This window comes from Elaeis guineensis, chromosome 6, assembly GCF_000442705.2.
Source record: "Elaeis guineensis isolate ETL-2024a chromosome 6, EG11, whole genome shotgun sequence".
Taxonomy (NCBI): Eukaryota; Viridiplantae; Streptophyta; class Magnoliopsida; order Arecales; family Arecaceae; genus Elaeis; species Elaeis guineensis.
In genome coordinates this window covers 30,261-43,247 of record NC_025998.2, presented here as the reverse complement: position 1 = coordinate 43,247, position 12,987 = coordinate 30,261, and the positions used below count along the sequence as shown (strand labels likewise).

At 36.2% G+C, this 12,987-nt stretch overlaps 1 protein-coding gene across 11 annotated transcripts in view; it reads right to left on the bottom strand.

The window, feature by feature from the left end:
- LOC105032744 (uncharacterized) overlaps nt 1–12,987 on the bottom strand; it is a 39,841-nt gene that overhangs the window by 9,824 nt on the left and 17,030 nt on the right. For 8 of the 11 annotated variants that reach the window (XM_073258772.1, XM_073258770.1, XM_073258771.1 and 5 more), the window contains 5 exons: nt 11,606–11,727; nt 11,464–11,533; nt 10,730–10,822; nt 9,883–10,010; nt 9,034–9,175 (listed from right to left, as the gene is read on the bottom strand). In XM_073258772.1, coding sequence (XP_073114873.1) covers nt 9,034–9,175; nt 9,883–10,010; nt 10,730–10,822; nt 11,464–11,533; nt 11,606–11,727 — 555 coding nt within the window. Of the gene's footprint in view, nt 1–155; nt 326–433; nt 598–9,033; nt 9,176–9,882; nt 10,011–10,729; nt 10,823–11,463; nt 11,534–11,605; nt 11,728–12,987 lie in introns of all 11 variants that reach the window. The other 3 variants (XR_012141939.1, XR_012141940.1, XR_012141941.1) reach the window with 3 other exon arrangements.

Below are 12,987 nucleotides of genomic sequence, written 5' to 3'. Positions count from 1 at the left end.
AGCTTTTTCTTTATTTAAGTAAAACATAGCTAAATTATTAAAGAAAAGGACAGAATTGAAAAAAAATAGAAACAAAGTTACATCAGAGTGTCAATCAAACAATAGACCAAACAAAATATGATCCAACCAAACATGCTTGGTTTAGATGGTTGTACCATGATCAGGAGTTAAATTCCTTCCGTGTTTTCCTTGTGGTGATAGAAAGTGCCATGGGATGTAAACGAGATAGCGTTAACCAGCATAGCCTTGCATTGTGAGCCACTTGCACCCAACTCAAGGGAATGAAGAAGACCATACTGATTACTGAGAATAGATATCTATGGCACTATAAAATATGTACTATTGTGCAAAAAATGAAATTTAATTTTTGATTTTTGATTGATCAGAGTGTCAATCGACAGTGGACAAACAAAAAAAATATGATCCAACCTACCATGCTTGGTTTAGATGGCTGTACCATGATCAGCAGTTAAATTCCTTCTATGTTTTCATTGTGGTGATAGAAAGGACTATGGGATGTAAAGGAGATAGCATTAACAAGCATAGAGTCTTGCATTGTGAGCCACTTACATCCAACTCAAGGGAATGAAGACCACACTGAGAATAGATAAAAGATGTAAGAATGTGCTAAAAATGAAATTAAATTTTTGTTTTGAGATTGATAGCATAACAAAATTAGCAATCAAGTGTCCAAAACCAACATCAGGCACATTTAAGTAAGGTTAGAGGTTAAGAATATGAACAAATTGGAGCAACATAATATGATGATGTTACTAAATAAGGAAATATCTATGGGATCAAATTTTATAGTACAAATAAATCTTATATCTAATCTTACCTAGCACATGCACAAATTTCATACAATTTGAGCAAGAAGAAGGACAAAATAAAATAAGGGATAAGAAGAAGAGGAGTAGAGGAAGAAAAAAGGTAAAAAGATGACAAGGAGAATACAGTATAGGCAGCACAAAAGAAGATATGGAAATCTGCCAAGTCGAAAAAATTACAAACCAACTAGGAAAGTTGAGGTATCCTAAGAAATGTCTAATCTAGTGTATTATCAAATCAAGACACTTCTCCAAGAATTCCAATTAAGATAAAACTTCTAACCAATTAAAACTCCTTAGTTAAAGATAGTCTGCAACAATTATGACTCGTTAACAGTTATCTTAAATTTTAGCCCAAAAAAAAGAACAAATATGTAAATATAGAATAAAATAATTCAAAATCTAATGGCTCAAAATCTAATGGGTCCCTCTCCCATCTCTAATGTAATCTTTAGAGATTAGAGAAGCTCCAAATCCAAGGAAGGCTGAACTAGCACTGAAGATGGTACCGGTTGCCGGCCGATATGGTCGGTACTGTACCGACACTCGGTATGATGTGGCATGCCGACCATACCAGCATGCCAATTTTTTTTGTTTTTCTTGTTTATTTTCTATTTTTTTATTTTTAAGATATCCAATCAATTTTTCATTATTCTTGAATGATTTTAACCTCAAATTGATATTTTTTGATGTTATTTGATATTTGTATCATCTGGTACACCTGTGATTAAACGTGTGATGCGGATCTAAATCTAACATAATATTATATCACAAAAAAACAATCTTATAAGGATTAGATATTATTGAATCCTAAAATACTCAAGTCAATTAAAAAATATAAAAAATAAATAATCAATACACATCGAGATTTAGAATCTCGTCAAACGCCAATGTTGTTCATAAATATCTAGAAATCTATATAATCTAGTGGAACATCGGCCCATCTCTCTAATCATACAGCACTATAATCGTCTGAGCTCATCCCATAAAGTATGCAACTATGCGTACCGGATTGTAACTTGTCCCACATCTCATGCTGAAGCTCCGACTTTGAGAGGTGTCATCAGATTGATAGTACGGATATGGAAAGACCCATTCGAATATATCGATGGTAAAATTTAATCCATCAGATACTCCGGACTGTATAAGATAGTAGTCATTGGAAGACGATATCTCAATGCATTATACCCAAGCTTCGCAGACTCGATACTGAAATTCATGCCGGTTGCCGATTAGTACGGTGCAGTACCATCTATACCGGATAAAAAAATCAAAAAAATCCTACCGAATGCAAAAAAAAAAAATCAGACTAAATCGGACCGAACCGACCCCAAATCGTACCAAACCGAACCAAACCGTCCAATATCAAGTGGTTCGGATAGATACCGTACCGAACCAATCGGTTCGATCCAGTTCAAGCTATTTTTCGAAAATTCAGCCTAAATCGGATCGATTTTCTGCCAGTATGGTACGGGATGTACCGATCGATTTGGATCGATACGGATTACCATGACCATACCCATATCTATATGGATCATAAGCTGCCTATGGCTGTGGATAAGAGGATATGATAAACCTGATACGTTCATGGATCTACTTCCACGTGCGAGATCATCTATAGTTACATGATATCCTAAATGACCTCGAAAAGTCTGTTATCTATATATATCCTCGCGGGCTCTATCAGCTCGTGTACCATAATCCCTATCCCATGTGGCATACGAGATTCATCAGTGAATCGAAGACCATCTTGCAGTTGTGCCTCATAAATAGTGATCTCCTATCCTCCACTTTCTCCATGACTACCAGATCTATGATCATCAAAAGAACTATCATCACCACTCTGTCTGATCTCTGAATTTAAGTGTACTGGATCAACTGCTCCACCATCTCCAATGGGGTTGAAACTATCTTTCCTTTTCTTTTGTCTCTGCATTGAGTTACCTCCCCTCTCGTCGTGCCCCATGAGGAAGTCTGCTATGTTGATCAACTGGAAGCCTGCATGGAATATTATTGGTTGCCCATTACTCAACATCCACTCCAACCTCGCTAGCTATGAAACTAGCTGGTAGTGTACACGATCCTAGCTCATTAGCTCTAGCTCCTGCTGCTAACCCACAATCCATTTGATCTTCCAATCCTCATCATCAATAAAATCATTCATAGTTGGATCTGAGTACTTCAACTCAAACCTTTGGATACATTTTAGCCTGATTCTTAGATTGTAGTGAATATATACAAGATCGTTGAGGTATTTCTGTATCAGACGGTTTCTCTGCTTGCTATGGATAAAGACAAAGATCGATCAATTATGCTCACAGCCACTCGAGGAGACTGTCTAAAAGAGGATCCAAATGACAAGTTGCTTTAGAGTAGGAGCCATCAATCCGAAATGGACACACCATTCAGCTGCAAAAGCACTAAGATTGAATAAAACTAAAGTTAAAATTATATGATATTAGACCTATTGGTAGCTATATAATGTCAAATAAGAGTTATCGTTCATATATAATCTATCTGGATTTAAACATTTTTTTGCTCATGATTGCCATATCTGATCTAAAGCTAACGATGCCCTCCCTAAATATTTTTGTCTATAAAAAATATATTTGTTATAATGTGTTACTGATGGAAGATACAACTAAGTTAACAAAAATCACTCAATCAAACTTCTATGCACAACCATGATTTTTTGGATCAGGCTCCATCTGTATATCACATTTTGTAGGAATGTCAGAAGTCCATCCATGCCTATCCCAGGTACTATGTACTGGAACCCGAGTTTAGATAGCAAGCTACAGATAAATTTCAAAATTAATTAAGCATATTTGTACAAATACAAGAGCAATAAATTTTTCAAAGCGTTCTTAATGTGCTGCTTATCTGTTAGATACAAGTTCCTATTCATCTGATAGTCCCATCGATGCTCAATGATTTGGATGTACTCATCATCACATTTCGGATCTACTGATTTAATCTAATCCTTTATCCTCTCTAACATGTAATACAAGAAGTCCATCTAGAGATACCCTTCACTGTCCACGATCCGAAGCATCTCATATAAAGGCTTGATAGCCTTCACTATATTCTCAGCCGCTACCAGAATGTTTGTCTCATCACTAAATTGTAAACACTGCTCCTATCAATGCCTCCCTGACATATATACCCTCTTGCCACTCGAGACTGACAAACATCTGATTTAGATGTACTTTCTTGCCAATAAGACTATCAAGTACTATATAACTCATAGCGAATCGTGTGACATCTGATCTCAATGTCTCCCCTTATACATCGCTGCATTAATAATAGGTGCCATGTGTGATTGTAAATGAATCTAGCAATCGTCTACGCTAAGTCAACTATCCTCTGCACCCTTTTAAACTTTTCAATGTCTATCAATATTAGATCGATAAAATATGTAGCACATGGTGTCCAGAATATGTGGTTGTCACTGCATCAAAATCTCCCCTACAATCCTATACTGTGGTCCATTATCAATGATAACTTGTATGACATTCTTCTCTTCGATCTGATCAATCACCTCCATCAATCTGAGGATCAATGGACTTCTTTAAAAAAAAATATTATGTCAAAAAGTTGATGATGCTTCATCCGATGAGATCAGTTCCTACCATCACACATCACCGTAAGTCCATACATCGGCCATTTATTTTGATATGATGTAATCCATTTCTGTAGTTCCTCCTTATTGTCAGAAAGCTCATCATAGATGTCCTTAGATCCTAAAAGATCTACACCAGGACCGACAGCCTGTACAGATGCAATAGTAAAGCGATAATATGCATTGTTTGCCATATGCACTAGAATGTAGCTGAAGTAAAATCATGACGCAATAGCTCGCCACATATCTTTCTTGTCCTTTTCAACATACCATCGATCCTCTGTTGCTTGAAGTTTTAGCTAGAAAAGACATGGATCTAAGTTATAGATAGTGGCTCTAGTTAAAATTGCTCTAAAGGATTTCTTCCTATTATCAAAAGCTCCTAAAATAGAAGCAATACGACTAACGGACCATCTAACTGAGATCATCCTAAACTCTCTCCTGCAGTGCTTGTAGAGCCCGACCCTAATTTATAAACTAATAGTTTAAATTGAGCCCAATATCTATCCAACTCATCAAACTACTACTGATCTTCCAAACTCGCATCAATGGCAGCCTGAATCTGTACCTCACCATCTGGGACAAATGCTTCCTCTGACTTCCTAGAATGGTAGAAAGATGGTTGCATAGCTCGATGGTCTATCTCCATCTTCTTCAAAATCCTCTCCTTCACTGCTTTGAAATAAGCAAAATACTTCTTTATAAGTTGATGGACCTCTTGTAAACACTTTCGACATATAACTATATCAGGATAACCGCCAGTCAAGTGTTGCTTCAACCATTTTTGAATTCTATGTTGCACCAATGGTATCTCCGATGATGCCGATCTGAGAGCATCTGCCCGTGCTCTCAACCAATATCATGCTTCGGCTCCTTACTAAATCCATTCTCAAAGGTTAAACAATCACAGTAGTTCAATAATTATATAAAAATAGTAAAATTTGATTCTTTTAATTTTTTATTTTATTGAATTAATTTTATATTTTTCAATATTTTTATATTAAAAATATTAAAAGATTTAAAAATTATGAAAAATTAATTTGGCCTTAAATCCATGTAGAATCTTATCACGGATGCTACATATATTTTTTCCAAAACAATGGGAATGCATAAAATTCTATTTATTTTTTAATTTCATTCAAATTGAGGCTTAGACTACTATGCATATAATGCATCAAAACTTTAATAAACGGATACCAAATTTATATTGAAAGTAGCTTACAAGCCTCCAAAACAATATTTTGATTTAATAGTTAATTTTTGAATTTTATTTTTTAATAATTTTTTATTTCAAATATATATTTTTAATTTAAAAATTACATACTTAACGAAAATTAATGATTTTAGTACCATTGTGTATATAATAAAATCATACCAAAATTAAAAATTTTGGTATGATTTTTTTTTATTTTTCAATTTTTATGAATTTTAAAGTCTAAAAAAAGAAAAGAAGAAATCCAAGAGAAAGATAAGCTCATATACCTCATTTTAAAATCCCCCACTACCAAATACTGTAGACACAGTAACAAAAAAAAAAAAAATCAAAACAGGACCGAACTGATTGATTCGACCCCAAACCACCCAATTCGAGTCTATTGCAGATTTCAAGGCCAAACAAATCCGATTCAATCAGCTCGACCCAAACTGCCCGATTCGAGTCCTGTTCTGGATTTCAAGGCCGAACAGATCCGATTCCGCATCGATTCGGCTCTGTATAGACCGAACCGATTCGATTCCATGCCAATTCAGCTCGGTACGGGCTGAACCGCCATCCGATTCCACAAACAATGTCCAAATCTGTGAGTTTTTAATTATTTTAAATATCTGGCTTCCATTGCCAATATCTTGTTTGAATCCTTAACAGGTCTAATAAGCTAACTGCTCATTATTTATTTTCATATTCCATTAATACCTTTTCTAGCAGCCCTTTCCATGGAACTCTTTGCACTATTTTGATTGAAGGAGCTCAAAATGCCCAATTAACTTCCATCTGTGTTATTTATGCAAAATCTAGTGGTGCCTAAAACCAACTTATTCACTAATCAAAAATATAATATGTATCTTGTCTTTATAGATTATATGATTACAAGAATCTAAACCAAGGTTTGTAATCTTATCAGTATTTTACAACCAGTGGACCCCACATACAGTACATGCCATATTGATAAATACACTTGACATGGCCAGTAGCCCTTATATAGACTATTTTGGCCTCCAATATTGCTTTTTTGCCTTTCTTCTTATATTTTATTGTTTTAATGCTATATTTTTGCAAAAAATTCGTAAGAGTATCAATTCAAGTGCCTTAGTCCTATTCCACATGTGCTACAAGTTTCTGCACTGATAGTTTATAACAATGTCACATAACTTGCAACTAGAAACACATTGGAAACATATATGTTAAATTTAACAATTAAAATGTGGTGATCATACACTAGAAAATCCACCTACAACATATTCCCAGCAGTAGTTATTCAATTTAACCATTATTTGTTCTGGGATTTTTGAAAAGTTGAAAAGGTAGGGTGACCATTTTTAGCTCCAAAATTTGAAGATCCAATGGCCCAATTGTGCAAATTCCAGTTGTAAGCACCTCAAAAGGTCTCTTCCTGATTGTTGCCACCATGAAAATGGCGGAAACAAACAAAAACAAAGGTTAAAAGTTAAAACAGCATAACAAAGTGGGCAGTACTGCTCGGTTCAGCACAGTTGAGGCCAATTTGTACTTGATATGCCCAATACAGTTCAATACTGTTAGCTTGAGCCCAGTTTAGCGAATCTCAGGTTGTACACTGTCCTAGCATACCAGCTAGGGCTAGCATGCTTGAGATTTCATTCCTAGGTCCAAATCATACAGTATATGCTATCACCCAAAAAATTGTACTAAATGTTCTTAGGGCTTCAGAAATAGGCATTATTAGCCTTACCACTACTCACTCACATTTCTTGCTCGGCTGTTCATTTAAGTTTTGGCAACACCATCTGTATTAGCTGCGACTACTTTTGCTGAAAAACTTTAAATTATCACAATTGAGGATCTTAAATCACATGGTAAAGTTCCACAATATCTAAATTCTACAAATGTTCTTTGGCACTGAAAACTAAGATAAAAGATTAGCAAGTTAGATAAATGAAAGAACTATAGGTTTATTCATTTGTTCCAAGGTACACTGTCATACTAGTGCCACCTTGTCACAATGTCAGTATGCCCGGTTTAGGAATTGGTTCGGTGTATCGAGTGTCCATATACCCCCTGTTCCTTGTACCAGTTCCAAATCAGTACTGTATGATACGCCTCATACCCGTCCACTTCAGAATGGTGTAGCATACCTTGATCTGTTCTTTTAATTATAGTTTAAAATTTTTTGCGAACATTTCTCCTTATATTCGCTATGTTTCTATGCAGAGATCCAAAATTCACAATCTTAGTACCAGAACCCATACAAGTACCATGCAAGTACAATGTTAGTATATCTGGTACAAAGGTCGATTTGGCGTACCAAGACTCGATGCACCCCTTGTACTGAGTCATGGTTTGATATTGATATGGTAAGAGGTGCTTGCTATAGGGTGGTACACACTAGTACAGCAAACTTTGCGAATATCTAAAACGATCTTTTTCCCATTTTGCATGCAAAGTAGTTAGTTTATGCACAAAAAATATGACTGAAGGTCAGATGCCCTTTTGAATATCATAATGCAAGTTCCTTTTGCAACAAAAATTAGATTAAACACTCATTCTTTCCAAGTATGGTAAGCCCAGCTTTTGTTTCTGGATTGAAAAGGAAAAAGTTAACCAAACCTTTTTATAAAAGGAAATCATAAAATAATGCACATCCACCGTGCCCATGTTGAACCTAAAATCAAAATTCCAAGATTTGTACTAAAGAAAATGACTCCATATGAAACAGTTAAGGCACATGACTCTGATTTCTTATGAAACAGTGGTATATTTTGAACCCAAACACAATGGTGCGGACCACTTTCTCGCTTACAATCTTAAAAGCTTCTAAAGAGATTCCTCCTTTCTCATCTTAATATTTCAGACTGAACCACTTTCTCGCTTACAATCTTAAAAGCTTCTAAAGAGATTCCTCCTTTCTCATCTTAATGTTTCAGACTGAACGACAATATATTACAAGATGGAGGGGAAAAGGCAAGAGAGAACACTTCATTTAAAATCTCCAAAAGGTACCAAGAACATTGAAAATCTGACACTATAGTTACCACTCAATTTATATCATAATTGAAAAGCTGCATGCACCATAGTGTGTTATCTGCACTTAAGACTGCATGCGAACAGACTTATCAGGTGGCATATATTAAAAGTACACTGTTAAGAACCCCAAATAGAAGAATGCAAATATTCAGATGTTAGACTAAGGAAATTACGTTATGAGACTGGATGAAGAATTTTGCAATTTTGTAGGCAGTGTGTCATGTGTCAATCTTGCCAACAGCCTACTGGTTTATGTCTATATGTGCACGGATTGTATATTCCACTTCTACTACTTGGATATTAAACTATCTAACATATCTTTCAGAAAAATACCATAAAACCAACTAGTGTATTCTGGTACTTACAGCCCTGCGAAAGGCAAACATCTCTTCTTGGCCAGATAACAAAGATATCATTCCAGGAGGAGGCGGCCCTGAACTGACACTGCCAGCAGCTAAAACATCTCGTCGCAGTTTCCCACCTTCTGTCTCAGTCTCAAACTGAAAACTGCAGAATTAGAAGACACCACTTGTAACAAATCCATCATACCAAAACTAACAGTACCTTCTACTGACATGTGCAATTCTGAGGAATAAATTATTATCTAGAGAATGTTCAATATAGCAAACGATAAAGAGATACATCAAATATTTCATTCTGCTAGTGCTTGTTTGATCCTCATGTTAGTAAATTCAAAATGCCAAGCATCAGCATCTGCCTGATCTGATAATATGGCATAATATGAAGGATTTGGGGAAGCTCAACTTAAATTCAGATGTTGATGATATCCCAACAAATAATTAGCAACAAAAAACAAATTTCAATCCATTTCTTTGCACTGTGCTAGCACAATTTAGTATGAGCCAAGAGCAATGGTTCCTCAAGCATATGGATTAATATTGGCTTATAATAATATATATACAAATAACACACACAAAATAATGCAAAAACTTACAGGAATGTAGGAAAAGAAGTTCTTCCAGAAAATGAAATATAAGTATGATTCCAACTTTTTTCAAAGAACATAAAAATTGCAACACTTGGTTGTGGTACATCTTAAGAGGTTCTATGTTGTATAAAGTAAAGGTAAAAGACAAAAAAAAATGACACATATCAATATTCATCTCTTGAAAACATCGAAGAACTTTTGTGGAGTAGTTGCCTGAATAACCGGACATTCCGCGTATTAGTCCGACAATTACCGCATAACATACCTCTCCAGATCAAAAAGAGCTCCTTCATCAGTTCCTTGAAATAGATCATCAATGGAAGCAGCTGCTAAACAGACAAGGCAGCAATGGTGATTGTACAACTCATCAATAAGGGTGATAAATCTCCGTGCCTGAGGCAGAAAACCAAAAGTATTATCAAATATCATACATATATCATCAGTTAAAATGGAGAAAAATGCAAATGGAAGAGAGAGAATGTTTTGTTTGCAGAAGATTTGAACAGAGTGCAAGTGTATACATTGCAAATCTCATATTCTTTTAGACTACAAAATGGTGCAACCATGAACATTCTGAAGTTCATCTTCCTTGCCACCTCAAGTATTAAATCACCAAAATCATAAAATTGACGAGACTTGTTTGGATGGAACTGGCCAACCATTTGATGCAGCAGATTGAACAGGTTCTCTAAAATCACAGGTCTTTAGCTGACCTGACCTATAGAAGTTTCGGGTGACCGGTTGGGTGTGTCAACTGGTCAAACCCACCTGGGTCTCTAAACATTGTGTAAAACTGTTGGAGGTCTTTCACCTCCCTACCAAAGTCTTCCGTACAAGTATTTATGAAATTATAGATAATTTCTTGAGTTTTACAGGAGAGGAGAAATCTATGGAAGTATAATCTGCATCATAGTGATGGTTTGAATGTAGGCAAGAACACAATACGGTCTCTCTCACTGGATTATATAGATGGCCTCAAGAAGTAATAAATTAATAAATGCTGCAAACAGTACCTGAATACAATTAATCTCTGTTATGAAGGAAAATTGTTTAAATGATCCGCGATTTATTTAAAGAAAAAAGTACACAGACTTTGCATAGAACAAATATACCTTGTCACGAATTCTCATACTCATCACCGGAATGCCCGATATGAACACTGTGTGAAAGTTTCTAGCTACCGCAATATAATCTGCTGCTCCAACCTTAATATGATGGAGATAGAAGTTAGTGGCAAATATTGACTTAACAATAAAACTATTAAAGGATTAAAAAGAATCTCTTTTACAAAGACAGTCTTCTGCTAGCTTGATAAATGTAGTTCCTCACAATTGCATCCCAGATGTAGAGACACAAGTCTTTTAATAAGAAAAGCAAAAAAGTAAAAATTTCCCAGTCAAACAAGCAACAAATCTAGCTCTATGACAATGAATAGCCAATGCATACATAAAGTAAAACATAGTAACTGTTAAAACTGAGCTTTGGTATAATTTGTAGGTTTCTTGACATGTGTTTTACATGTAATTGCCACCATCCTGTTCATGAAGACAGCCTAAAAGATATTCAATGTGTTTCTTCCTTGTTGTGCACTAAACAAGCTGTCTTGGTTCTCTATCTTAGACCCCTTCTCAAATTAGTAAAAGTAAACAACATGTAGATTTTTGTAAAAGTGAACAACATGTAGATTTTTTTCCTTGCAAATTTTTCACATCAATGCTTGGGTTCTATAATTATAATCAAATAATGCAGTCAAGTTGAAGGAACATAATATGGGCAATCTTAAATATACAATTAATTAAAAAAAAAATGTGTTGTCAGAAAAGTGGGGAAGGGGAAAGCATATTACTGGTCGACCACAAAGATACTCAAAGTTGAATCTTGCTATTCCATTACAGCTTTCAGGAACCTCCAGGGATCTGTTTGTGAAAATTATCCAGGCATTAGCTAATAGAGAACATCAAAATCATGCTATCTTGTAAAGCCCTTACCTCCCAAACATCACAGAAATGATTCTCGGAGCAATGTTTTCTCCAGCTTGTTTAGTGATGTCATGCCACATGGCTTCATATTCTCTGTGAGCATCAGAATTGGATGGCCAGAAGTAATGACTCTGTAAGAAATGCACACTAATGAATTTATAGGCATGGCCTTGAATATGGGCCAAGAAAACAAGTCATAACAGCCAGTATTTGACACCTGTTACAAGGATCGAGAGTTCAGAATTTACATGCTACTTGAAAACAAGTGTATGCAACTTTCCTGACAATGGTATTTCATATAATAATAGATAAAGGTTCTTCTGCTGTTTGGTGACCATACTAACCCAACACATACTGCTAATTTACCAGTATGTTGTCTGCTATCTAGACTAAAAACCTTGATCATAACAACTCATAATTGTTTAAATCTGTTGTAGAAGATTCTCGACCGCGTACTGATACAGCTGGAGTAAACTGGGGACCATCGGAACGGCGTTTCTACAAAACAAGTTCCGACTGGAGTTGGCTCCGGCGAGGATCCTCCGACGGTCAAGTCAGAAATCTGACATAACAGGGAGAAGGAGAGGGAATTACAGGAGAGCATAGGGCATATTGAGCACACACGGGACGTACCTGAGAGTCTCCTTCTAAACCTCTATTTATAGGGGGATTAATAATGATGAGCCGTACAGATTTCGTCACATGTGTCGTTAATAGGTGGATTTTTGTCTGACGTGTTGCCGGCAGGGAAAGAGATGTGACTTGGGTTGAATAGATGTGTGGGCGGCGAGTAAGATGATGGTGATGTGTCCTGACTTGATTTACTTTAACCAAAAGTCACAAGTGAATCTTCGACTTGCCTTCAAGAGAGTTGGCTGATGTCCGATGTCTGATCCCTCCTCTAATGCCGAAGTCTGGAGATTACCAGAGGTCCATTACTTAAAAGAATCGGTTAGAGGGGAACAGACCATCTCATTCGGGTTCGCCAACCCGTAGGCTGAAGGAGATCGGGTTCGGCAGTAGGGGCGCGGGCATCGAAGGGTTCACTGCAGAGTTCTACTCGGAGGGTTAGTACAGTAGGGGCCAACCTTCTCGAAAAAGTAAGTTGTAATAGTAAAGGATCCTTGGTTCGATTAGGAGTAAGGATTGGCCAAGAATTTCTGAGAATAATGCTACTATCAAGCTTTCCTTGACCTCAAACCTGATGTCCAGATGCTTACTTTAGAGTGGATCGACTGGCACATGGACCGATAGGGTACCTAAACCGGTCACTGAGATAGGGATCGGTGCCGCAACTTTATTAATGCTCCTCAAAAAAAGGAAGAGACTAAGGTCAAGGTTGAAAAGACAAGGGGGCACTTCCTCAGTATCCCATCATGTCGAATGGCAGA